At 44.5% G+C, this 23,261-nt stretch overlaps 1 protein-coding gene across 1 annotated transcript in view; it reads left to right on the forward strand.

The window, feature by feature from the left end:
* MYO1E (myosin IE) overlaps positions 1-23,261 on the forward strand; it is a 125,546-nt gene that overhangs the window by 72,550 nt on the left and 29,735 nt on the right. The window contains exons 11-18 of the mRNA XM_035132347.2: positions 4,709-4,789; positions 6,085-6,171; positions 12,436-12,522; positions 13,291-13,458; positions 14,010-14,095; positions 15,414-15,495; positions 16,482-16,588; positions 21,574-21,672. Of these exons, the coding sequence (XP_034988238.1) occupies positions 4,709-4,789; positions 6,085-6,171; positions 12,436-12,522; positions 13,291-13,458; positions 14,010-14,095; positions 15,414-15,495; positions 16,482-16,588; positions 21,574-21,672 (797 nt within the window). The remainder of the gene's footprint in view (positions 1-4,708; positions 4,790-6,084; positions 6,172-12,435; positions 12,523-13,290; positions 13,459-14,009; positions 14,096-15,413; positions 15,496-16,481; positions 16,589-21,573; positions 21,673-23,261) is intronic.

Consider the following 23,261-nt stretch of genomic DNA (forward strand, 5'->3'; position numbering starts at 1 on the left):
CCTTTTGTCAGCTTCCTTGCAAATCCACATTTTGTCAGCTTCCTTGCAAAAATATTATGGGCTTTGTCAAAAGCCTTACAGAAATAAAGATACACTATGTCCACAGCATCCCCCCGACCCAAAAAGCTTGTAATTCAGTCAAAAAAAGAAATCAGGTTCATCTGACATGACTTGTTTTTGAAAAACCCATCTTAGTAATCACAGTGCTCACATGCCAACTTTTGAATTGTCTGTTCTAGGACTTTCTTGGTATCAGTGTCAAGCTCACCAGTTGGTAGTTACCTGGTCTTCCTTTCCCCCCCATTTTGAAGATGGGGACAGCATTTGCCTGTCTCCAGTCTGAAGGGACATCACCTGTTCTCCATGAATTCTCAAAGATCATAGAAAGGATCTATGAGATTACACCCGCAAGCTCCTTTAGTACCCTTGGATGCAGTTTGTCAGGCCCTGGAGATTTTAATTCATTTAAACTAGCTAGGTGTTCCTTACTACCTCTTTTCCTCTCTTGGGCTCCCTCCTTACATCATTTATTCTGTTATCACCAGGTTGGGCATCACTTTCCTTTGGGATGAAGACGGGGCAAAGTAGGTGTTGAGTAGTTCTGTCTTCTCTCTATCACCCAATAGCATTTCTCTGTCTTCTGCATGCAGAGAACCTCCCACTTGCTTGTTCTTCCACTTACTTCGGATATAGCCAAAGAAACAATATTATTATTATTATTATTATTATTATTATTATTAACCTCTCTTGCAGGCCTGAGCTCATTCTGAAACAGAAGTGGGGAATATTTTTCAGTCCAGGGGCCACATTTCCTTTTGGGTAGCTTTCCAGATGCCACACGTTAGTGAAGGGGGTGGGCAGAGGCAACTGGGCAAAGCAGCAGATGTGATTCTTTTCTTTGTACACTTGACTACATTCCAGCCACATAAAAGCCAAAGGTTTACACAGGCAACACATGTGCACACCTCCATCCAGGCAGGAAGCAGGCATTACCCCAAATCAAAGACACATTTCAGCCAAGGGAAAGCCCTTGAGGAGGATGGGTCAGTTGGGGTGTGGCTTGGGGAGAGTCCCAAGAGGTGGACAGAGAGCTGCATTCAGCTCTGAAGGCTGAACTACTCTAGCCCTGTGCTAAAACCTAAAGCTGGCATGAGGTGTGTGTGCAAAGCAGGAGAAGCTGAAAGAGAAACATTAAAAAGAGCAGAACTGCAAGAGATGAATATGCCAGCCTCTGTCTTTTAAAGGGCCAGAATGTTCTGCTGAAACCCATATAGAGGATTTCTAATGAGCATGGCTCACTGTTGCTATCATGTGGCTTTTCTGTAATGCGTGTTTTGAAGCTGGTAATTTTCTCCAAGAAGCAACACAGTGACTGTAGGATTGCCTCTGTTTTCACTTTTTGCTTTACCAGATTGTTTCCTAGGCCTTTTTTTATAGCAGCTTGGTTTACAAGCATCACTGGGTGATAATAGGCATCTCAGTGCCATGAAATCTTCACCTGCTGACCCATAGATGAAGTTGTTGTTCAAAGTTCAAGAACAGGCTAGGCTGGTTTTTTTCTATTCCCTTTTTCTGGTTGCTTGGCAACCATTAATATACTGTGTCCTGGGCGTGGGTTTCTGCAATTGCTTTTCACGAATCTGTTCAATGAATTTATCTATTACTTGTTTTTATGCAAAAGGCTAAAAGCATGTTCTAAAGAAAGGAGAGCCACATTTTTGCCACAGGGTGTCTTGCACCAGAGGTTCACCTGATATCTTCCCTTAAGCATCACACCTCCCATATTCTGTAGTGGCTGCAGTGACCATTTCAGGCAGCCATGCGGCTCTAGCTCTGTGACCCTCCAGATGTTGCTGATTTCATCATCCTTGAATCATTGACCAGGCTGGCTGGGATTAATGGGAACTGGAGTCCAACAGTATATGGAGGGCCCCTCATTCTCCAGCCCTGGTCCTACTCACAGCAGTCCCTTTACTGTTTGGGCCAGAGAGGTAATTGTGTCTTTTTTCCTTCCTTGTTCCTTCTGGTGTTTAATTTATTAGAGAAAGAGATTTGGAAGACATATTTCTACTCTCCAGTAACAGAGTTAACACAATAGTGATTGCTCCAAGCACATTCAAACTTGCTTAGATTTGCATCTGCCCTCATCCACCTTTAGACAAATATTCGCCACAAAAATACTTAGACTAGAATAAATTGCAGACACTTAGCTTTGAAAATAAGTGAATATCTTACTCACAGCTCTCCATCCCCGGCAGTAAAACAAAGAAGGAAAAAGTTCCACATAACTTTTTAAAAGATCATGCAATCTTTGGGTTAGCAAAGATGCTGGCTATAAAATATCATTTTAGATTCAGTTCATTTGATGCATTTGAGTTGTGAGGCAAGCCGCATGGCTCCTTCTTGCTTGTTTTAGGAAGCACAAAGAGAAAGATACAAGAAGGTAGAGAGCAGAGACATCGAAGAAAAATTAACCTCTCTTTCTCATTCTGAGCTTTAGCCAGCCTGACTTTCCCCCTGCAACTGTTGGCTACTCATGTACAGTATACTCTTCCTTTGTGATTTCCCCTTTCTTCCATTTCGTATACATGCCCTTCTTAACTTTCAGCTCACCTGTAAGCTCCTTATGCAGGCACACCAGATTCCTTAGATTCCTCCCACTTTTCTTTCTTGTTGGAATTTGGACCTTCAATATTTTTCCTTTTCAAATCTCCCATCCTTGGATTCAGTTCTCTTTGAGTATTTCTGACCATGGGGTCACACCCAGTAGCCCCTTAAGCTTTTTGAAATTGGCCTTCTTAAAGTCCAGAGTGCACGTCCAGCATGCTCAATTTTCCCTTGCCTCTGTATCCTGAAACCCAGGAGAACATGATCACTTCCTCCCACATTTCCTAGTGCAGTACTTCCACTGTTGGTCAGTTCCTTCCTAATGGTGAGGACCAGATAGATGATCCCCTTCTGAGGATAGATGATTCCACCTTCTGGGAAATGAAATTGTCAGCGTGGCAATGGAGGAATTTGTCAGACCTTACATTCTTGCTAGAGTTTGAGTCCCAACAGATATCAGGGAAGTTGAAGTCCCCCATGATTACTATATCTCTCCTTTTTCAGTGTTTGGTTATCTGCTCTAGTAAGGCACCATCCAAGTCTTCAGTCTGGCTTGGTGGTCTATAGCAGACACCCACAATAAGGTCACTGTAGATTCTCTCTCCTACAATTTTTACCCATATACTCTCAATTGCCTTTCCATGCTCCAGGTCATGGATTTCTTCACAAGTATATATATCCTTTACATATAATGCCACTCCTCCTCCCTTCCTGTTTGGTCTATTCCTTTTGAACAAGTTATACCCCTCAATTCCTACATTTCAGTCATGAGTCTCATCCCACCAGGTTTCAGCAATGCCTAGCAGGTCGTGTTTGCCATCCTGTACTAAAAGCTCCAATTCTTCTTGCTTGTTTCCCATACTCTGTGCATTTGTGTAGAGACAACTGAAACCATGAGTTGTCCAGCTGCTTCCTTCCTGTAGTTTTTTGCCCTTTAGCAGGTTTCTAAAGCACCACCTCAGTTTCCTGTGCATCAATGAAGCTATTATCCCCAGTGCCAGGTGCTCTTCTGTCATTTGTAATGTTGTCTCCCTTTCCCTCGAGATATAGTTTAAAGCTCTCCTGATCAGGTTCTTGAGACTCTTAGCAAGCACAATCTTGCCAACCGCTGTGACGTGTGCAGCCTATCTTTCACTAGAAGTCCTTCCTCAAGGAAACAGAGATGGTGATCCAAGAAGCCAAATCCTTCCTGATGACACCACCTCCACAGCCAGTGGTTTATCTCAAGTATTTTCCTCTCCCTGGACTACAACCTTCAACAGGAAGGAGTGATGAAAAGACTACCTGTGCCCCAGTTATCTTCAGCTCCCTGCCCAGTGTCTCATATTCCATTGCTATGTTTTGCAGGCTGTGTGTGGCAGTATTATTTGTACCCATATGAATCAGAAGGAAGGGGTAGGGGCCAGTGGTTACTCTGGTAACTTGAGGTCAGGGCTCAGGTTAACCCAGGCATCCCCAAACTGCGGCCCTCCAGATGTTTTGGCCTACAACTCCCATGATCCCTAGCTAAGAGGACTAGTGGTCGGGGAAGATGGGAATTGTAGTCCAAAACATCTGGAGGGCCGAAATTTGGGGATGCCTGGGTTAACCCTTTCATGCATGCAAGTGTAAGTCAGTATTACAACATACTTGTATTTTCTCTCTCTCCTGTCCAGCAAACAATCCTGATGCCAGAGAGAGGGAGGGAGGGGTCTGCGGCAGAGGTTTCTTTGTTTCTTCTGGTGAGAAAACCAGCTGCATGCTGTTTGTGCTGCTGAGAGACTGGACAAGTGAAGATGCCCCAGAGAGTCCCCCTCTCGCCTTTCAGGGCAATATCACAGAAGAAGCAGAAGCAGATGGGGTTCAGATACTAGCCTTCCCCAACCAGTTCCACGCCTGGGGTTTGGCCCTGCAGTTGCCATCAGCTCCAGCATGATATGGCTGTGATGGTTGGGACAGGTGGAAGTTGTCGTTCAAAACATCTGGAGGGGACCAGGCTGGGGAAGGTTGCCTTAAATGTTTTTTTAGTTTGTGCAACTAATTCATTCATTAAATTCTTAGTCCTTTTTTCATCAAATACTTAGATCTTTAGACAAGTCTCTTTCTGTTTTTGTTTTATTAGTCAATTAATAAGGCTATGGAGAAGGATCACGAAGAATATAATATTGGTGTCTTGGACATCTACGGCTTTGAAATATTTCAGGTAACAACTTAAAACATTATTTCAGTGACAGCAAAAATATCCCTGTTTTTCTGCCTGGTTTGGGCAACCTGTGGTGCTCCAGGTGTTGCTGGACTCCCAGCACCCAATACCTTCAGCGTCCAACATGGCCAGAGGGCAGAGGTTGAGGCGAATTGCAGTCCAGCGGTATCTAGAGAGCCATGGCTTCCCAACCACTGTACAAAGAAGAAGGAAATTTACCTCCTTTGGCATCATGGCTTTGTCATTATCTACATGGCAATGATGATAATATTGCATAAATTAAATTCTACTGCATACTGCCCTGAAATCCATTTTTGGATGAAAGAGAGAGGTAGGGGTGTGTGTGTGTGTGTGTGTGTGTGTGTGTGTTAAAATTTAAATAAACTAAAAAACTATATAGATGCATGGTTTTGCTCATGCTATCATGATGGAATGTTAGGGAAAAACTGGAGTCAAACTGTTGGGACTACTGTAGCTTATTTACGTTTTGGATTTATCATTTACTTTAGTTAAAGCAGTTTTATCTCACACTCGCTCCCAGAGTGACTTAAAAATGGAATTAATAAGAGTTTGCCTTGAGTATATTTGAGAGAAAACAGTGGAATACTGGAAACACTGTTAATAGCATTGAGAAAGCATAAAGAAATAAGAGGTATAAAAGAGGGCCCCTTGTCCTCAGTAATACAATTTAAAGGCTGTGACACAAAAGGAAATAATTTGGAGGGAAGAGGAAAGAGGCAAACTCAGGCATTATTTCTTAGTTACAGAGTTCTGAAATGGGAAGAGTTCAAGAAGTGGAGCCAAAATTTGCTGGTTTTTAGCAGAGTGGAAAGAGTGGCCACACAGTCCTATTTCTCTTTCTCCTATAGTTTGGTGGAAAGGCTGTCACAGTTTTTAAATTTAGTTTAATTTTCATAAAGTTGCAAAATTTATGCCCTGCACCCACAGTACATGAATGGAAACCTTTGGAATAAAGTTGGGACATACATACTGCTTCCTATAATTGGAAACAAATATAATGTAAAACAAAAATGCTTCGTATAATGCAGGGTTTGAATGAACTTGTTTAAGTTGTTCTAGGAACAATAACTGTTCCTTTAATGAAAACTCAAGTCTTGGAAAGAGCTTTGGAGAATCTAGGCTACTGTCTTCTCTGCTGAGGTTTACAGTGCAAATGTAAAAACCAGCTGTTAAACTTACTGAAAATATATTGCAAAAATTGACCTAATTGGTAAAAGGGGTGTTTTTATGTAGGACCTGAAGCTAATGTTTTGATAGCTTGTTTTCTCTCCCAGAAAAACGGGTTCGAACAGTTTTGCATCAATTTTGTTAATGAAAAGCTGCAGCAGATCTTCATTGAATTGACGCTGAAGGCAGAACAGGTAAAAAAAAAACCAATTTGTGTAGGGTTTTTTTTCTACAAATACCCACAAAACTGCCTTCCCCTTGTCAAATGTGGCCTGGCTTTTTGGGTGATGACTATTTAAAATTTGTCTGGCAAGTATATTTGAGAGAAAACAGTTGTGGTTTTGCTAGTACAATTTTGGAAAATAATGCAGCCACAGTTGTAAGCAGATTCTATCATCTGACATGGTGACTCAAGAGTGAGTCTCAGCAGAGAGAACAACCATCCTGTCAGCTGACTACCTTGTGGATGTTGACTTGCTGCCACAGATGGCTGGCTTACATTTGTGTTGGATAGGGCTGTCAAGTGAAAATGGGGAATATCTGCTTCCTCAATTTCCTACCAACCTGTCTCTTTGAAAGAAAAGGGGTTTGTATTTCCCCTGCTACCAGCCAGTCTGAAGAGCCTGTGCATTTGTTTGTTTTGTTTTGATTTATTATATTTCTATGCCACTTTTCATTCAAATGAATCCCAAAGTGGCTTACGAACAATAAATAAGAATAACATGATAGATAGACAATAATAGAACATCACAAATACAACATAAATAATATAGAATAATTAACAAATAATCAGTGAAACAATTACAGTTTGTAAAACGCTATTAACAAAGCAACAACAAAAATAAGCTAAACATCATAATTAAAGCAAAAGTCATACTATATGAATAACAAATCAAAACAACATTTATCTATATATATAAAAATGTAAAAATCGTGAAAGTGCGTGTTCCACTTTTCTCTGTAACCACTCAACCGATCGTCCTGAAATTTTGATACAACGATCCAGGCCACTCCCCGAGCGTTGTTGGAAAAGAAAATCCCTCAAATCTCACACCTGGGCAGGTATAAACCTGGTTTTCCACCAAGTCAAACAGTGCCCTCAAGTGGCATTATTCCCTCAGCTCCTCCTCCTACACCCCTCCCTTCCTGTGAAATTATGCCACACCCACAAACCAAATAATGACATCATCAACCAAGCAACTGAAACCACCAAGGCGGCCTTTGTTGTATGTAGGCCCCTGCCAGGCCCCCACTAGGCCCGGGGAAGGCGATAACCCACAGCAACGCACTTGGGGGCACGGCAAGGGGTTTTTAGTTTAAAATTTAGCACCACTACCCCCCCTAAATCCCCCACCAAATAACCACAAGACAAATATAAATACCATCCTTCAAAACGTCATGAGATACGCCGGTCACGGAGGGGGGGGGTAACAAACAGAATAGATCATGGATCGGGACACGTGGGGGCAGTCACAGGGATTAGCCACAACAACGCGCCACACCCACAAACCCCGCCTCCACCATGAGATCCTGCAAAACAGGGGGACTCTGAGGCTCAGGGGGATCTGAAGGGGGTCTATTACCCTCCATTTGACAGACTAACGCACAGCAACGCATGCAGGGCCAACTAGTTATCTATAAAACAGTACTGTATTAACAATATTAACAAAATAGGAGTCAAAAAATAAACTTAGCACTGTTAAGTTCTTGCACATACTCCCCACACTCCCATGGCTCATAATCTTTCAATCTATTTAGCTCATTGGAATACACATGTGTGTAATGCCTGTGGTAGCAACTCCCTTCTGAAGGTTCCTTGGGCAGGAGGTGGGACAGCAAAGGTGAAACCAGCCACCCCCTGATGGCAAATAGAGTATTTTGCCCCCTAAGTACTGCAGGAAGCAACAGAGCTCATTTATCCCTTGGAATATTTGGACTGTGATACTGAGTGGGGCAACTGAACTTAGGCCTCAGAGTGTGTGGTCTGCTTGGTCACTTGGAACAACTTCGTCAAGTAGTTTTCTAAAGTGGGAGTGACAAACCCAAGAGCCTTCATCACACACAGGAAATTTATCTCCCTTGCTCCTGGACCCCACCAATTTTGGTAGATGTTGGTGAAAAGAAACGTTTTTTAAAAGCAGACAGGGATGGAACGATTTTTAAAAAACCAAGTCCAGTGTCTTAAGGGGGGGGGGAGACAAGTCACTACCTCCCCGATCACCAGATTTGTCAGTTGATGATAACCTCAGCTGGTCTGTATGTGTGTGCAAGCGTGGACTCACCCACTTTTGGCCACACACACTCCTGGGAAGCAATCCCTGGATGGTTGGCCAAGGGCGACTGAGCCCCAGGATGGTTGGCCAAGGGCAAATGTGGCCTTTGAGCCAAAGAGAAAGGCTAGCCACCCCTGAATTAAAGGAACTTCGAGTAAGAACCCTATGAAATGTATAATTTAACCTCCTCCACTTAAAATTAGTAATTGTTGAATCAGGGCTTAGACTTGTAGGCTGTTTCCAGTGTCAGTGGTGACTCAGCCTGGTTTTCCTTCCTCTGAAAAGCACCCATGATCTATGATTTATGGAAAGCAAGCTCCAGCTCCAGCCCCTCATATTTTAGAAATTAAGCTCTGTCATACAAACACACACCAGCATCTTTACCTTCCTTGTTTTGAAACACTTGGAGTGACAACTGCTTTGGTATCGAAATCTGCAACAACTAGGCAGGACCTAGTGTGTCTCATCTCACACAGTTCATAATTTTAATTACAGTAGGCCGAAAACGTATGTGGGGGTTACTGCCCAGCCCCCCATGCAACCATCGCTACCTGTCTGAAGCTGGTGCACTGAGCAGGCGAGATCTCAGGAGCCTTGCAGGGCCTTCCAGAGTCCTTGTGCAACCATCACAGAGCCTGGAAAGGACTTAAAAACACTTTCTGCAGCAGAAAACCTGGTGCTGAAAGGGCTTTTTAAGCCCTCTGGGCTCTGGGAAGGTTATGTGAGGGCGGTCTCCCACCCTCTTTCCATTCATTCATTTTTTCATTTGTTGACGAAGTGTGCAAAGCTGTGATCGTGTAGGTTTGGGGCCTAGTGTTCAAAACCACCACAGTGTCATGGGCTGGCCAAATCAGGACAATGCAGATGAAGGGTTTGTCAAGGACCAGGGGGAGGGCTCTAGCTTGTTATGGAGTTCTTTGCTGGAATTGGGGCAGCCTGATAGCAAGGATCTGGTTGAGGAGGTGATATTCCTTCAACCTGCTCTCTTGTCTTACTCATCTCTACAATGAGAGCTGAACCCCACCTCTCTCTCCATCTCCACCTCCCTCTCCACAGTGGTCAGAGCCCTTCTCTGGCACTTCCACAGTGCTTGCTGCACCACCTACCCAGGCGCCATCAGACACTGAAAGGAGCCCTACCTCTCCAGAGGGGGATGTTCTGCTGGTGCTGTCTGCCTCTCAAGGGGCAGAGACACTTCCCCAATCACCTAGATCCAGGAGACGCCAGGGGAGGAGAGAACAGGTGGCTCCACTTAGTGAGAGATTGCAGAAATGCTCGCTGTACTAAGCTGAGCCCACCCCGTTCCTATATATAGGATAGCAAGGGGGTGTATCCGTGTCAGATCAGCATTCAAAGCTTTGGGAGTTAGTTAGCCTGCCTTTGTTTTAGCTGACTCTAGGATTTATTATGTGGCTTAAGACAGCAATTTGCTTATGTACTGCAGAACTCTAAGCATTAAATCCTTTGGAGAGTATTCTTCAAGTCTTCATTCTTGATGAGTAGGAATCAGGACAGACAGCAATTGCCACAGTTTGTAGATACTGGGCAGACCCAGGGCAAAAAGTCTAAGGCCAAAGGCTGTTCTTGGGTGTTGGGGTATCCAGAGTGGAGCTGCCTGCCTGCCTGCCTGCCCCTTCCTATTTCATGCATCCTTTGGCTCAGGTCCAAGAACTCACCCCTGATATATGTCTAAGCTTGTAAGTAACAACTCAGCTGATCACTTGTGGCAAGTAAGATCCTCCCCACCTGCCCCAAACCAAACTCTATAAAGGTTGTGGCTTTTTCTTTTAGGCCACAAATGGAAGCATGACTGGGGAAACACGTTAATCATTTGTGTGCCTTCTCACAGCAGATTAAAATGGTTCCACTTTTCCCTCCTGAAACAATTCCTCAAAGAAATTCTAGTGACTTTTGTGTTACGCAAGCACCACTCAACACTGTGGGAGGAATTCAACACCAAGCTAAAACGAATGGTCTGCCAGCACCCAGATTTCTGCTTCCTCGGCAGAATGTCCTCCCCTCTCCTCCCTCTGTGGCTGCTCTGGGGTTTCCCACGACCTCCTACAGTGGGTGGGGAGAAGAGCATTAGTGCAGAAGCCTTTGCACTGGCTTCTGCTAGTGGAACTCCTTAGCTCAATCTGGCCTTGTATATTCAAAACTGGGTGTTTCCCCTAGGGAACAGGCAGCTATTTGACTGGGAGAAAGGTAGCTATATATATATATATATATATATATATATATATATATATATATATATATATTTGTAAATAGAACAGGTTTTATTTAAAAATTTTATAATTTACTAGCTGGCCCTGCCACACGTTGCCGTGGCTAATCCCTGTAACTGCAACTCCCCTGTGTCGATCCATGATGTATCCCGCCCCTCCCCACCCACCCCCGGCTTATCCCTGTGATTTCCTCCCCCCCACCCCACCCCTGGCTTATCCCTGTGATTTCCCCCTCCCTGTTCCGACCCATGACGTATCACGTCCCCTTCTCCCCCCACCCCCGGCACACCCCTGTGACTAGTCCCATGTCCTGACCTATCCCGTCCCCTCCCCCCACCCCCCACCCAGGTGAGTCAGTACCTCCATTTGGCTTAGTTTGTAAAGGCTTCGGCCTCCATTCGGCCTAGTCTGCAAAGGCTTCGGCCTAGTATGTAAATGGCAGCTGAGGTGCTGTTGAGAGGTAAGGTTCTATAGGTGTAGTACCAGTGTAGCCGCCACTAGAGGACGCTGGTTTGCAACCTGGTTCTTTTCCCAGCATGCACTTTCGGCTGAGTGGTGTGTTCTGGGACACATTGTTTTGGGGGTTTTACATGGTGCAGGTGTGGCATCTGTCTTAGGTAACTTTCTAGGGTCCTTTGGACATTCGCTTTGGACGTTGTGTTCAAATTTGAACACAATCGGTGAAGCAGTTTTGGAGAAAAGTGGATAATAACCCACGTGCCCAGTTTACATTTATATATAGATAGATAGATACAAAATACAATTACATAAAATGATAGGAACATAATGAAATATTGTTGAAGCAGAAAAACATAGAATCATAGAGCTGGTAGGGCCATCTTTCTAGTGCAGCCACCTCCAATGTAGGAAACTCAGCTAAAGAATCCATGACGGATGGCCAGCCAACCTCTGCTTAAAAACCTCCAAGGATGGAGGATCCAGCACTTCCAGAGGGAGATCCATCTTCCATTTTTCATAAAAAGTAAACACTTATTTGACACAAGTTATTTGACACAGGGGGGAAACCTACGGATACATTCTGTATATGTGGGAGAATTTTTAAAAGCAAATGTCCCTCACTGACCTGGTGCAAAAAGATATTGTCGTCTGGAGGAGTCCTCACTGGTTAGATAAAACACTATAGTCCCACACAGCCTTACTTGGGAGTTCAGTGTGGATTTCTTCTGAGTAGACAGTTATTTACTAGATGCAAGTCAGCAGCAGCAGATGACCCCGCTTGGCTAGGCACTGGGGTGGATTTCACCCCGTGCCTTGCAGAGCCGGGCCAACACTGCCAACATGCTCTGCGCCCCTCAACAACATCCGAAGGCGCTGATCCGCTAGGCGCTGAGGTGGATTGCACCCTGAGCCTTGCAGAGTCAGGCCCAGGCTGCCACCAGACCCAGCTCTGGCGGTAGCAACAAGCACCTCTGTCTTGCCCAGCCCTATCCATTGCCACCCCACCACTAACCTGACCTGGGGGTTCTGGATCACAGACTCTACTGGTCAAAATGGGAGCCTCAGCGATCAGCCTTTCCTGCCAGAAACTAACCAGGACTGCTCCAAGAAAATGCACATGGCAAAAAGGAGTGCTAGGCCCTGGTGGGCTGCCCACTTACCCGCTTCTGATTGTCCAAGCAGATAGCCAATCAATGAGGATTTTTTTTAAAAAAAAGATTCCCCCCTTCACGTTTTACTTCCCTCTGTGGCCCCCTAGCCTTGTGCTATGCCCCCCCTTACACATTTTTCACCATGGCCCCCTTGGAATATCCTGAAGCCCCCAGTTGGGAAACTGCCCTAATGTCAACTGGCTGGGCATTCATTGCTTTAGATGCTACTTGCTATTGAATCTGTTTCACAGACGTTTTGATACTGCAGAGTTTTGTGTCAAAAATGTCCATAATATGCGCCTGAATCGCTGTATGTGTGTTTCTAAGCTCTTATTTCTGTACTGCAGGAGGAATACGTGCAAGAAGGAATACGCTGGACACCCATAGATTACTTCAACAATAAAATTGTGTGTGACCTCATAGAAAATAAAGTGGTATGTGTCCTGAGGGCCTCCCAGGTCTCATGCAGAGAGAAGGCCAACATGTCACTGACAGGGATTGAACCTGGGGCGTTCTGCATGCAAAGCGGGTGCTCCCTCAGTCTACTGTGGCCTGTCTCCGCATGTTCAGCAGCTTCTGGTTGGATAGCTCCCAGTGGGCCACAATGATAGCCCTATGACACATGGAGAAAACTGGGGGGAAATCCATGCTAATTCCACTAAACATGAACTAAACACGAATGGATGCCAGGAGGAGCAACCACACCTCCTGCAGAAACCAGCCAACCCCACAGGCTTCACTGGTAGCTTAGTCTCTGACCAGTTGGAAACAATCCTTTAAAATTCTACAAAGAAAAATTGAAAGAGAGGTCCTAATTTATGGCACCTCGGGGTATCTGAACAAGCATCACCTTGTCTTAATTGTACCAAAATCTGCTTCTGTTTTGTGCGGGTTTCACAGAGTCAATAGGTGTGAACAAACAGAAGTTTTCTGAAGTGCAATGGCAGTGTGTGTGCTCATCACTGCCCTGAGCCTTTGATCTATAGGTGTTTGAGGAGGGTACTAAAAGCTGAGATGACATTTATTCATAGTATATATAGATATCCTTTCTGTCAAAAGGCACTCAGTGACCTTATTTGTTAAAAAATGACTAAAATCCAATTAAGCACCTTGAGTGCCTGGCCTAGAGATAGGGGCAAGAAGCCTTGAAGGTTTTGCTGGAGAGAGGTTTGTACACCACCTGTTTCTTCTTGGTACACTAGAATCCTCCAGGCATCATGAGCATCCTGGATGATGTATGTGCCACGATGCACGCTGTGGGTGAAGGGGCCGACCAGACCCTGCTGCAAAAGCTCCAGATGCAGATTGGGACTCACGAGCACTTCAACAGCTGGAACCAGGGATTCATCATACACCATTATGCTGGAAAGGTGACTCTCAAAATGCATCGGTGAAAGAGGGGGGGGGGCTGATTCACTTTCTTTCCCTTTTTTTTTAAGGCTGATTCAATTTCTGACTGATCTGAGACTTGATTTTGCTAGCATATACCATGCAAGGCTGTAGGGAGCAGCCAGGGTGGGGGACTCCTTGGCATGGTGCCGTCATATCCTCAGTGTCAGTAAACAGGCTTTCACCGGCCCATTTTAAAGACTTGTTTACATTTTTATTGGGAGGTAACATTTTTTTTAACCCTGCATGGGGAAAGGTTCCTGGGTAAGAAGCAGGAAAACAGAACAGGAAAAAAATCCAGCCTCTCCCTGGATCTTCTGGTCTCCCAAACTCTCTTTTTCCAAAGCAAGCAGCATTGGCTGATTTTAAGAGAGAGCATGCATTTAGCCCCCTAATTTCCAGATTGTGCCTGAACAGATTGCATTATTTTCCAAAACTGCATTGGCAATTACAAGAACTATTTTCCGTAAGTGAAGTACATTTCACTGCCATATCCCTTGCAAATGGAATAAAAGCTCACTCCTTTCCCCAGGTGTCCTACGACATGGATGGATTCTGTGAGAGGAACAGGGATGTTCTTTTCATGGACCTGATTGAACTCATGCAAAGCAGTGAACAGTACGTAAGACATGTTTCCTCCCACTTAGGGTGGGCATTGCACATGTGTCCCAGATGTAACAGTTCGTATTTCTCCCCTCTCCCCCAATCTCTCCCCATCTGTGCTTTTGGGTACAGTTTCCACTTGCCTGCTGTAAATTTAATAACATAGAGTAATCCGGGCAGTGGCTCAGGTACCAGCCTTCACCAACCTGGTGCCTTCCAGGTGCTTTGGGCTGTACTGCCCATGAGCCTCGACATCATGACCATGCTTGCTGGTGCTGATGGAAGTTGTAGTAGAACACATATGGAGGGTCCCAGGTTAGTGAAGGCTGAGATAACCCTTACACTGCACTCTTCTGGCTAGATGGGAGGAGAATTAATTGGTTCCATATAACAGTCCAGGAATTCCAAAATAGGGAAAGTGACCATTTGGAACTAACTGTTGATGGTATAAGCAGTGCTTAATTTCTAACATTTAATAAAGATCTGGGCTATTTCTTAAATATGAAAAATGCTGTTTGGAATAATGTCATCTTGAATCAGGATTCAGAAATACGCAATTTCTCTTCAATGAAAGAAGGTTCAATCTGGAACTTGAGGAAAATCTGCAGCATCCCTTGGTTACTGTCAGGGCATTACTCTGTTGGACATTAAAGTCATAATGAGAGGACTGCTTTTGTTTTTTAAATAATAATAGCACCTAATATAATATTATTATTAACAGGAGTGAGACCTTGTCATCATATATCACCTGTGTTAGAGATCTCCAGTGGTTGCCCCTTTGCTATTGGGCCAGGTTCATGGTGGTACTATTAGTATATAAAGCCCTTAACAACTTGGGACCAGTTTACCTGCGAGATCTTCTTACCCCACATGCCCCCTTCTGACCACTTTGATCTGCAGAACTGGCACTGTTGCAGGTGCCACATGGTAATTGTAAGAAATTGGTCTTCTAGTATGGCAGCACCCACACTTAGGAGCTCCCTCCCTATGGAGCTGTACTCCTTTCACTGCCTACTAAAAACATTTTTGTTTAGACTAGTTACCTAGACACGTAGAGTGCTGGTGTATGTTTTAATCTGTTTTTATTTTATTTTGAATAGTTTTTAAACTGTTTTTCCTGATAATTTTATTGTTTTATTCTTTTTGCAAACCACTTTGAAGTTTGTTTGTTTTTATAATCAAGTGGTGTATAATTTTTATGAAATAAACAAGTCAGGATGGCCCAACTGACTGATGGAGGAAATGATCATATATTCACCTGCTTCTCCATCAGCCTCTTGGTCTTTTGTATTATCACTCTGTGCTGACCTGTGTCTTATTTTTCCTCTCCTAGGCCTTTTATAAAGGCTCTGTTTCCTGAGAATCTCCAAGCTGACAAGAAAGGCCGACCCACAACAGCTGGTAGTAAAATCAAGGTGTGCTCCAGTTTTTTGAGAGTCCAGTCCTACAATTGCACACTTGGAAGTGTTATGTGGAAGTTGTTGATAGGTCCTGGAAAGTTTCAGGGCATGGGCTCCATAGACCCAGATTTGCCTATGCTCATTTATATGTACAGATGCACATTTAAAAGTCAAATAAGGCAAATGAACTAATTTACGATCCAAATAATTAATTTGTCTGTTAATTTGTCCCCCCAAAATGTTCTTCTCCAGTTCATTTTCTTCCAAATAGATCCTTCTCCAAATCAATTCATTTTCCCTTCAGTTGTCTCCATTCATCAACAACCCTCCCAATCATCTCTAGATAAAGTCATCTTGAATTAATTCATTTTCCCCAATTAACATCCTGCCAGGCAACCCAGAATCCCCACCCCATTCAATTCCCCCATAGTTCATTATTTCCTCCAAAGCACTTGGGTACCTAGGAAAAGATTTTGAGCCCACTCCCATCAACACTCCTGACACTTGCATTGGATGGTAGGGGAACCCAGTCAGCATTGCCAGCCGTCTTCATCTGTGTGGGAGGAAGGCTCTTACTGTGGTTTCCCCCTCAAACACCCTGACCCTCAGCCATGCCAGGCAAACTGTATACCAGTGTGAAGGGATTCTTGGAACCTGTTGATCTTGGCAGGAAGATTGCCCATGCAACAATAGTTCTTCTGAAGGGCGATTTCAGGAGAGACTGCTGTTACAAATCAGACATCCTTCTTTTCTCAGAGACCAGGGTCAGTAACATTATCGCTTACAGTGCGTTAGTTTTCTGGCTTCAGTAAATTCTCTTGGGATCCTGTTTCTGATATAGTGAAATTACCATCTAATTAGAAAACAAAAAGGAGCAAAATTATTATCAGTAGCAGTTATAAGCAGCAGCTAGTACAGTATCTAAATATATGCCATTATTATTATTATTATTATTATTATTATTATTATTATTATTATTATTATATTATTATTATTTGCAGAAACAAGCCAATGACCTTGTTGGCACCCTGATGAAATGCACGCCCCACTACATCCGTTGCATCAAGCCGAATGAAACAAAAAAGGCTCGAGACTGGGAGGAAAGCAGGTACAGAGGAGACAGTTCCCACTGCTAATGCATATTAGATTGTTCCCTGCATTATGCCCAAGATGGCGAAAGATTCACTTCCGTGGCATGTAGTATACTTAATGTGTGGCTTCATGAGCAAGAGTAGAATCATCTACAGATGTAGGTTGCCTGTTAATTGAGACCACAGCAGAGACACCCATGGAGAAACAGCAGACAGGCAAGACAAATGCAAATACATTTTGTGCTGGCTTTATAGCCCTTCCCCCATGACTCATTCCCTTTACACCTCACCTATCTCCTTGACTATCCCCCACAGCTCTGCCCACCCCTCTCCCCAAAGCTTGCTCCAAGCCCCTTCACTCACAGCTCAGCCCAACCCCTTTTAAAGGAGCATGGAGATGCTTCTGACGGGTGCCTCCCCCTCCTCTATTAAGGAGCTCATCTGGGCTGCCTGCCACTTGCACTCCTTGCTCTCTGTCCTACCTGCCATTCTGTCATCAACATTTTTATGTATATAGAAAGAAATTCTAAATACAGTGGTACCTCAGTTCTCGAATGTCTCCATTGATGAGTGTTTGGAACCCGAATGCCGAAAACCTGGAAGTAAATGCTTCCGTTTTTGAAAGTGCCTTGGAAGTCGAACAGCTTCCGCTGCATGTTTTTCAATTTTCTCAGTTGAATTTGCAGACAGCCCTTTGTGCCTCCTTTTTCGAACGTTTTGGAACTCGAACGGTCTTCCAGAATGGATTACGTTCGAGAACCGAGGTACCACTGTACATTATTTTGCATGCACTTTTGCAACCAAGTGTTAATGGTGGTTAGAGTGGGCAGAAGTTACATAAATCTTCTGGTCAGTCTAAAGGAGGGCTGTGAAACAGAAGCCTCCATTTCCTTGTAGGTAATACTGTCATAGGCCTCTGAATACCAGTTGCTGGAAACTGCAGGAAGGGAGAGTGCTCTTGTGCTCAACTCCTGCCTGTGGGTTCCCCCCCCCCCAAGCATCTGGTCAGCCACTATGAGGTCCGGATGCTGGATGGGCCATTGGCATGTTCCAGCTGGGTTCTTCTTATGTCCTTAGCCTTCTGAGTTGGGCCAGAAGCAACAGTGGGTGGGATCAAAGGGGAAAGTGGGTGGAGCAATGGATGTGACTTACCTTTGTAGACTACACTCCAACCATACAGTAGTCAGGAGGTGTGTGTGTGTGTGTGTGTGTGTGTGTGTGTAGATAAGTACCGTGTTTCCCCCTTTTTAAGACACCGTCTTATTCTTTTTTTTACTCAAAAAAACACACGGTGTCTTATTTTCAGGGGATGTCTTGTACCTTAAGGCTCACTCCGCAGAGGCGCCTTGATTCTCAGGACGCTGCTTTTAATTAAGCTGCCTTTGATCTTCCCCGGTGGTCCCGGGGGCCCTTTGCCAAATCGGCTACGCCCGCGGCACCCGGGAGAGGGCAGCAGTTCGCGGCGAGCCTTCGCCAGCGTCCTCTTGCTCCCTCTTCCCGCCGCGCAGAGCAGCCGTGGGCGCGGAGATGCTGCAGCGCCCGGAGAGGCTCGCCAGGGAGGCGGGCCGTTTCCTCGCGCCTCGTGGGCCGTGTCCGTGCGCTCAGCGCCGCCGCCGCCTGCGGCCCAGACCCAGCCGCTTGGGGAGCCTCCTTTGCAGCCAGTCCCCGACGTGGAAAGAGGCAGCTCCCGCCGGGGGTGTCTCTCCTGCCCCTCTCCCGGACCTACACAAAGGAAGGAGGCGGAGAGTTGCGCAACGCCGCCGAGAGCGACCGAGGCGCTTGGCTGCTTCCATTCCCGCCGAGAGGCCGCTCGGGAGCGCCATGAGCGAGCCGCCTCGCCGTCCTCCAAGGTTTCCTTAAGCCGGAAGAATATGGGAATGCCGTCGCCGTCGTGGGATCGCAGCAGGCGCACTGATCTTATGTGGGAAGCTGGAGGATGACCGAGCGCTAGTAAGGAAAGCCGCGCTTCTTTCGCTTTGCCTGTTCGCGTCCGAGGGACTTCCTCGTGGCCCCTTGAATCCCGGCCCCATTTACCTGGGGGTGGGGGTGGCGTGGCTACAAGACCCACAGAATTCGACCTAGTTGGGATGGCGCTGCAAAGTTGCAGTCCTCGACGCACTTGCTCCATTGCACACGCTGGGGATTATTTGCGCGGAAGCCCGCGCGGGCTTGCGCTGCGCGGGATTTAGGCTGGTTGCAATCCTTTTGTGGGCGTCGACCCCCATTGCACTCCGCGTGCTATTATTGTGGCGTCCGCTTCTATGCACTAGAGGCCACTTCAGCGCACGTAGGCTTGTACAAGGTTTTAAGATATGGCTTATTTTCAGGGTATGGCTTTTATTTCCTAAACGCTTAAAATCCTGCTATGGCTTATATAATGACTACGTCTTAAAATAGGGGAAACACGGTACATAAACATGTGCATCCACACACGCACACATGTGCGCACGCACAAACAAACAAACAGTACTCCATCCTCCTTCCATCCAGTCAAGCAAGCACTGAGAATTGTCACAGTTCAAGGACACATTCCAGGCAAGCAAAAGTACTTGAGGAGTTTCTGGAGCAGGGCTGATGTGAGGAGTAGCCTGGGGAAGGGGCATGACCTAGGGCCACTTAAGGAAGCTCATTTGATCCACAAACATGTATCTTTAAATGACATGCAAAGCAAAACTCAGAACACTTTTTCAGCAAGCCTATCAAATCCTTATTTTTTCCAATTTATATTTAAAAAAATTGGTTATCTTCAAACCTAATATATTTTTCCTAATTTTATTCCCATACTGTATTTTGCTATTTTTCCAGACTGCAGTGTTACCAACTTGGAGAATTCTTTTCCAAGCTGAACTTTTAAAAAAGCCATCTAAGTACAAGATGCATTGCCAGTTAGGGTGTGTAGCTTTTTTTCTAAAATCAAGACATTCCTTTTGCATTTTTCACTGCACAAAACCAAGGGTATTTGGGGTGATGTAGAAAAAAATTAAATCTCTAAAATCAATTCTAAATCTCCATGTTGTAACTGGCACTGCCCTCTAGTTCTTTCAAATTTTTAAAAATGCCTTCCATTACAGTTGTTCTGCCCCCATCCCATCCCATCATACTAGTTTGCTGTTCCTCCACCAGTGGGGAGGGGAGAGGGGAGGAAAATCAAATTGTTCACTTTACTGTTATGTTTGGAGAATTGGAATCCAGAATCTTGTTCCCCTTCCAAAGCCTTCTGGTGGAGTAGCCATAAAAAGAGCTGATCAGCCAAAGTATATTTTCCTGTTTATAGATTCCCGCCTGCTGACATATGGAATAATGCAATGGGGGGGGGGGGAGAGACAAAGTCCTTTTTTCTTACTGCTTCACCAATGCCAATCAGTCTCAAGCTACAAAGAACTTTTAAAACTGTTTTTAAAAAGTTTTGGGAAAAGGCAATTTTGAAGCATTCTCTCTCCCAGAACCAAAGCCTTTCAGGTCTGAATATCAAGCTAATGAGAAGCATTATTGTAATTCTGGGAAAAACTGTTATTTTTAAAGCACACACACCATTTTCATATTTTTATGAGGTAGACTAGCAAAATTATAAGTCTGGCTTGGTTCAAAACTAAAGAACTTAATTATTCTTACGATAGCCTGAAACAAAAGTTTGCTTACTACTGACTTGGGATGGAAAGTTCTTAAAATTCTTTGTTAATATTCAAATGTCCGTATTCTTGAAATGTGGAATTTGTTAACTTAAAATCAAAGAAATAATGCTGCTACACAAATTTGTTCTCCTATGTCCTGGAGCTACTTACATTAGAAGATACTGCTTTCCAAAAGTGGATCCAATATGATTCAGAGGGCTGTAGCCAATGCTCTTCATTGTGGAAGGATGTACAGATCCAGAATTGGCCTCCACAGTCATTTACGGACACACTGTTAAGACCATATTCATGGAAGACAATCTTACTCAGCTACGAGTGATCTGAGTAGGACTAGTGTTGAATGCAACTCTGAAGGAAGGACCCTAGTCCAATGGCCAAGCTGCTTTGCATGGTCCAATTCTCCAGCGGGATCCCCAAGTGGCGCCAGGAGAGATTCCTGTCTGCAACCCTGGAGGACTGCTGCCAGTCAGTGTAGACAACACTGAGCTAGATGGACCAATGATCTGACTAACTCTGCGGCAGATTCCTCTGTTCCTGTGAAAACTGGCATGGATATAATTCCAACTGGCCGATTCGTACTTTTCTTGCACATGCAAACATTGCAACATGTTATGTCACAAGAGTTTCCTTCAGCATAATTCTCCACCGTTGAAATCCAAAGTGTTGTTTAGGGGGTATGTGTCCCCTGCATCTTTTTCCCAGCACAAACACAGCAGGATATCAAGAAATTGTCTTGACAGCTGTGTATGCTAACTCAGGCCAACATTAGTTGGATTTCCCCTGACTTAAATCATACCCACAGACACACATTGGGGTTGGGGGGGGGTCTCTCTTGCTATTTACACTTTTTACTGAGTTTCTTCATATTACTACATAATGAAAGAGGCAATGCTTTAACCCTCCTCCATTTCCCATATCCATGCATGTTACATTCTCCTGGCTGCCAGGGCTGTTGGAAGTTGATGTCCAGCATTTTGGAGGACCTGGACACTCTTGCCTCTGGATGTTTCTAACAAGCACTGCAAATTCCCTGTGCAGTCTTGACCCCAGTTATCTGGTGGCACTTGTTTTCAGTGACTAAGAAAGATCTTATGATAGGAAGGTCCCAATATCTGTTTTGCACATTACAGATGAGTGCACCAAGCTTTTCCATATGATAAGGAGATTGCCCAATCACCCCTAACCTGGGTAACAGCAGCCTTTCCTGTTACCCAGACTCTGGGTGCTTTGCTGTCACTTGAAACTGATGCTTTTTTCCCTTCAATCTGTGACTGTAAGGGCTGTGAGTTGTTCTCCATGTAGAGCTTCTGAAAATGACTTGAAAGCTTGATTTCTCCCTATCGTCTTGTTTTCTGACCCTTTCCCTGCAGGGTAAAGCACCAAGTGGAATATCTTGGGCTCAAAGAAAACATCCGAGTGCGGCGAGCGGGTTATGCCTATAGGCGAGTGTTCCAGAAATTCTTACAGAGGTATAGTATTCCTCTATGTTACTTTCTTCTCTTCAGGGAGATTTTGAAATGGAAGGGAATATCACATTCCACACACACACACACACACACAAAAAAAAAACATTCCCAAGTTTTCCTCTCCATTACTGCATAGAATAGATAGGAGCCTAAAGAAGCCCAGGTGTGTTAAATTTTGACTCTTGTTTGCTTGTCAACAAATCTAAAAATAATGTTTCTCTTAAAGTGAAGGCAGACCTAAGATTTGAGGAGCAGCTGAAATGCTCTTGCACCCCCCTTGTGTGTCATTGTTATTGTGTTAGTATTATTATTACTAACATAGCACAAATACTTAAACATACGCCACCTTATAAATAGAGAGTTGCAAAAGCTGCCCTGGCAACTGTTTTGTTGCTGACACTTCCCAGTCGATGTCTTCCTTCTGTGTTTGTCCTCTCCCACCCAGCGCCACGTTCAAACTGACCATGCTTGAAACTTGCTACTGTATTCCAGAGCTTGTGTTATGGTGGAATAAGGAAGCCTTCCCCAACCTGGTGCCCACTAGATAGGACTCATGGGAGTTGTAGTCCAAAACGTCTGGAGGACCTCAGGTTGGGTAAGGCTGGAATAAGGTATGTCATTTTTCAAATGAGCCGTACTGCTTTAAGGAACAACAGCTTTGTCTTCTCCATATTTACTCTCCGTACTGTTTTCGCTGTGATGGAGTAGCAAAAATGACAGCTGCTGCCTGATGAAAGGAATCTTAGTTGATTAATCATATAAGATTACATTAGTTAATCAGTTGATTGTTCAGGGACCTCCTGCATTGCATTTTTGAGTTGTATGTCACTTTGCAGTGTGTTATATGAAAGTGTGGTTTATACACATTTAAATAAATATATGTAAATGTGCAATTTAAATTCACACTTTAGGGAAATTGTTCTAAAGAAAATAAAGCATACGTTCTTTTGATTTTAGATTGTACATACATACATCCTAGATCATTCACAAAGCATCCTCCTCCTCCTCCTCCTCCTCCTCCTCCTCCTCCTCCTCCTCCTCCTTCTTCTCTCTCTCTCTCTCTCTCTCTCTCTCTCTCTCTCTCTCTCTCTCTCACACACACACACACACACACACACACACACACACACACACACCTTCACCTTCTAAGATGTCCCCCTGCCATCTGTAGTTTTTATCATTATAAAGAAATAAATTATAACCAAGAGCACCCTTTTAGTTTATCAAAATGCTTTAAAGTCGTCCATGCGTTGCAGCCCTAGCTGCTAAAACTCCTCCTTGGCTCTTCTTCCTTCCTCCCTCCCTTGCTCTGCTTTCTCGTAACAATGGCTTGCTTTTGCTTCTGTTTTGATTTTGTGTGTGCTGCAAATTCTTTCAAGCTGGAAATGCCCCACATCTCTGCTATGTCTAAGGGAGGATGGAAGCTGGTGCAGTTTAATAAAGAAGCGAAAGGCAGTTGTTAGGGAGGGAGAGAGGAAGTGGGAAAAGGATCCCACACCAGAACTGCAAGATTGGCTCCCCTGAGGCAGCAGGCATTGCTCTTTGTGCACTGCCAGAGAGACAACTGAAGGATAACATCTTGCTGTCTAAAC

This window comes from Zootoca vivipara, chromosome 14 (assembly GCF_963506605.1).
Source record: "Zootoca vivipara chromosome 14, rZooViv1.1, whole genome shotgun sequence".
NCBI classification, from domain to species: Eukaryota; Metazoa; Chordata; class Lepidosauria; order Squamata; family Lacertidae; genus Zootoca; species Zootoca vivipara.